This window comes from Pteropus vampyrus, unplaced genomic scaffold, assembly GCF_000151845.1.
Source record: "Pteropus vampyrus isolate Shadow unplaced genomic scaffold, Pvam_2.0 Scaffold66, whole genome shotgun sequence".
Classification (NCBI taxonomy): domain Eukaryota; kingdom Metazoa; phylum Chordata; class Mammalia; order Chiroptera; family Pteropodidae; genus Pteropus; species Pteropus vampyrus.
Window position 1 is genome coordinate 4,371,894 of NW_011888847.1, and position 4,723 is coordinate 4,376,616.

The 4,723-nt window shown below is 41.6% G+C and overlaps 1 protein-coding gene across 1 annotated transcript in view; it reads right to left on the bottom strand.

Annotated features, from left to right (window-relative positions):
- SLC3A1 (solute carrier family 3 member 1) overlaps positions 1–4,723 on the bottom strand; it is a 29,778-nt gene that overhangs the window by 16,893 nt on the left and 8,162 nt on the right. Inside the window, exon 2 of the mRNA XM_023531275.1 lies at positions 2,753–2,878. Coding sequence (XP_023387043.1) covers positions 2,753–2,878 — 126 coding nt within the window. The remainder of the gene's footprint in view (positions 1–2,752; positions 2,879–4,723) is intronic.

Sequence of the window (4,723 nt, forward strand, 5' to 3'; positions counted from 1 at the left end):
AGGGCATCTGGGCTTCCTGTCTCCAGCTGCTCTGAACATACTAACTCCTCAGGATCTCCCCCTCCAGGGCTCAGAATTCCCTCCCACATGGCAGGCCCAGGGTCGCACTGAGCCCTAGATGTGTGGCTGGGGCATCTAGAGTCTCCTCCTTCCTGTGCCACTAACCCACTGGGTCACTTCACCTCTCTGGGCCTCATTTTTCTTGTTTGTCAAGTAAGATTTAGAAGGCAAGTAAAACCAAAGTGATTGGGAAAGTATAAAACATATATAAGAATATAAGCTCCCGCTTTCTCCAATAAGGTTTCTTGACCTTTTTAGCTGAAAACATTGAAGCCCAGAGAGGTTCTTCGCAAAGCCAAGGCCCCTGACGACCAGTGCAAGGGGGAGGGCAAAAAGGAGAGAGGAGGGTGTCTGAATGTCCCCTGCGTACCAGCATTCCACTGTGCAGATAATCCGAAATTCGATGGGAGCCAGGAGGAAGAAAGCTCAGGCTCTTTGAGTGCAAATTGGTATGCAAGCAGTAGTCATTCCAAATGCCTCCCCACCGCAAAATCTCTTGGTTGCAAATTATTAACCTGCTTAACTACTGCAGAGATCAGCCCTGCTAGGGGATAGGAGGGTGTCGGAAGTCCCTTTCACGTAAAAAGTCACTTTCCAGGAGCAAAGAGACTTCCTTTCTTGGCCTTTCTTATTTTCTTCTAATAGTAAATCTTCTAAACCTGCCTTGCAAATAATATCTATACTCAACTGGAGGTAGGAATGATTCATGCCAAGAGGGACTGCATTCTGCAAGACTAGTAAACAAGGCTCCTATTCACGCACTCCACTATTTGCAGGCACAAGACAACAGCACGGGTAGCCAAAATTAATTAATGTACTGGCTGGCACATTTCGGCAAAATTTATCACACTTGTCTGAACATCTCTAGACAATCCATTACTATTGCCACAAGGAGCCTGGAGAAACCCACTGCCTGATAAACCAACTGGATTATACTCACATTCATGAATTTCCAACCGAATATCTCCTTGAAAAAATCGTGTAGGATAAGTAAAGCACAGGGAGAGAAATAGAGTGCCTCAACTCGATGTGGAGCTGTTAAGAGAAAGGACTCTGGACTCTCAATGCCTCGGCTTGAATCTTGCTCCATCCCTCCCCATGTGGGGGACTTTACTTTTTAATGGTGATGGTTGCGCAACTCTGTAAATATACTAAAACCACTGAATGACACACTGAAAGAGGTGAATTTTATAGTACATGAATTATATCTCAGCAAAGCTGTTATTTAAAACACAAAGCAAGAACACACTAAGGGGTGAGGGTGCCTTAGTGATTCCAGCACGGCAGCCTGCATCTTCTCCATTTGGATGACATAGTGAGCTATAGAAAGGGACCCACACCTCTCTGTTCTGGTCTGGTCTGGTCTCCTCTGCCTATATCTCAGAGCACTACCCCACTAACCTAAATTCTTGCCCATTATAGCCACAGCAGCAGCAATAATGATGACAATAATGACACCACAATAGACACAGGTCTATTGCGAATTATGCATCAGGTGCTGTTGGAACCGCCACCGCACGGGTGCAAGCCTGTCACCTGAGTCACCGCAGGAAGTCTGTGCACAGGCCACAGAGGGATCTTCAGTAGCTGTAGCTCAGCATGTACCTCTTACAAGAGCATTCAAGGCCCTGTAGGATCACCCCATCTTTTGCACCGTGGCTCCCTACATCTCTCCCTCATTTTATTTCAGCATACTGGTAGGGTTGCCAGATAAAATACAGGACAGCCAGTTAAGTTTTAATTTCAGATAAGCAATGAATAATTTTCTAGTAGCATTATGTCCCAAATATTGCATTATTCATTGTTTATCTGAAATTAAACTTCAACTAGGTATCCTGTCATTTTTTTCAGGTGACCTGTGCACTGGCCTCCAGGTCATTCCTGAAACACATGAAGCACAGTCTCCCCTGGAGATCTTTGTACTTGCTCTTCTCTCTGCCTCAAATCCTCTTCTCCCAGATATTCACATGGCCCCCTTTCAAAATTCAGGCTTTTGTCTAAGCAGGACTTCATCTCAGGGGTGTCTCTGACCCAACTTCTCCCTGGCACTCTGAGGTCCCTTCCCCTTAGTGTTCACTACCACCTGACATGTTGTTTATTTGGATGTTAACTGTCTGCCTTCCCTTCGGTATACTGTGACCTCCTTGCTTGTATTCACTGTTACATTCTCAGGGCTTAGGACAGGACCTGCCATGCAGCAGACGATAAGTTAGTAGTTATTGAGTGAACACAGAAGTGTTGTGTATGATTATCTCATCCGATGTTCAAAAAGCCCTATGAGACAAACACTGCCATCAACTATGTTTCATAGATGAGAGATATGAAAAGCCAAAGAACTCACCCAGAAGCCCATGCAAACAGTGGTGGGGCTGGGTCCAGATACCGGAGCCGGACCCTGGAGCCTACGTCTGGCCCACCTTACTGCACCAGCACATTGTTGCAGGCAAAGGGGGGCAACTCAGAGCTAAGGTAGCAGATGTTTCTGCCTCCCTCCAATTTCGGTTATTTTGGGTTAGAGGAAGGAAGGCACCACCAACATGTCTGAGAGTCTATGTTTGCATCAGACACTCTAATCCCAGAATTTAATTACACTACTGGATTTTGCTTGCGCAATTATTGTTCAACATAAAGTGTATTGAATAATCACTTAAGGACCCATGTCATGGAGAAGTCTGTGTGGGTCTATACTCACTTTTATTTCTTCTTGAACATCAGGATTGCGGAAATTTAAATCAGGTTGCTCTTTTGTAAACTGGTGAAAATAACACTGGTTTCGTATTTCATCAAAGTGCCAACTGGAGTTTCCATATACACTTAACTAGCAAACAGAAAATAGCAAATCAGTTACTTGGCACTATTCATATGAAGATATTTCCCATAAAAAAAAAAAATGATAATTGCCATCCCTGGCCCCATGCAGGTTGAATGCACAAACTCCAGAATTTTCCTTCTAGGGAAAGCACTAGATAAATTAATTCCCTAAAATGCCACCCACTGGCCTAATGTCCCACAAAGGTGGTTGTGATGTATTTCTACAGTAGCCGTTGTTCACAACAACCACAGTAGCAAATCAATGCTCTCAATTGCAGGACAAGGCCGACTTAAGGAGCAGACACTTTCGGCATATTTTCTTGAACATTTTGTCCAGGCTCTGGACTCCTGTTTGTGAAGAAAAGCAAATGATGGTCAATTTGGGAGAAAAACATATTTCATTGGTCTTAGAGTTTGAATCCAAAAAGAGTGAATATTTAAACTGCATTCTCAAAAGTATTAGAACCATTCCTTAAAAATACTACCAGTTTTGGGGAATAAAAGAAATCTAACAACTTCAAGTATTGGTACCCAGCAGTGTTGGACACCAACACTGATTTCCTCTTTCTAGAAACGCTCACTCTGTGATACGACTCTCCTGGTTGACCCTCCATTTCCTACCACTCCTTCTCAGTCTCCTCAGAGGATCCTCAAATACGAGAGTTCCTCAGGGCTCCATCTTGGGACATCTGTTCATTTCATGCTCAGGAGAACATCTGGACAGCATTTAAAAGCTACGGATTTTGCATACGTCTTTTTTTCATTTTTAGTTGGAAGACATAGTCACACTGGGCCCACATTCCCCATAGTTAACACCTGGCTGAAGCTAAGTAGTTGCTGCTGTCTTTCGAGGAAACGTATTCTCACCAGGTCAGCTCAGGGCCCACCTGGGCACAAACTGGGATAAAATATTTACAGTAGGTAGAACCAAGAAAACATCGGTACCCAGAATACAAAAAGAACTCTATAGATCTATTCCAAAAGGACAAGCAATTCAACAAAAAGTTGGGGATAGAAACCATAAACATAAAATTTGAAGCTCAAATGAATAAATATACAAAAAGATATTTGACATTATTAGCAATTAGATAATTATTATATTAATAATTAGATAAATGTAAAATTAAGATTTCAATGTGATAACAATTTATGTTCACTTGGTAAAAATGACAAAGTCTGGCAGTACCAGCAAATGATAAAATTATGAAATTTTTTTATACTGCTAGAGGGGATATAAATTGGTACAACCACTTCGATAATCAATTTAGCATTATCTTGTAGAGTTAAGCATGCAGTATCCTATACTGAGCAATCTCACTACTAGTCATTTTCCTTAAAGAAGCTCTTATACTCTTACCCCAGGAGAAATAGGTCAGTGAGAATGTTTACAATGGCATTATTGATAATAGTAAAAAAAAAAAAAACTGGAAACAGCCCAACTGCCCATCAGTTGAAGAGTGGACAAGTAAATCATAGACTGTTTTCACTATGGAATACTATGAAACAGTGAAAATGTATGAACCATAGGTAACAGAACTATGGATGAATATTAAAAACAATGAGTGAAAAAAGCTAATTACAGAAGATTACATGTAGCATGATGAGTATCGTAAAGTTCAAACTAAATAATGCTTTTTTAAAGATGTAGCACATGTAGTAAAGCAAAACAAAAGCAAGACTTGGAAAACCCCAAGTTCAAGGTAGTGGTTACCTCTAAGAGGAAGGACAAGGAGGGACAGGAAGGAGATTCACAGGTAGTTTCGGCAGTGCTGGTAATGTTCAAGTTCTTAATTTCAGAATAGATTCACTGATGTTCACTATATTATTATCTTCCTTAGCTTAGATATATATT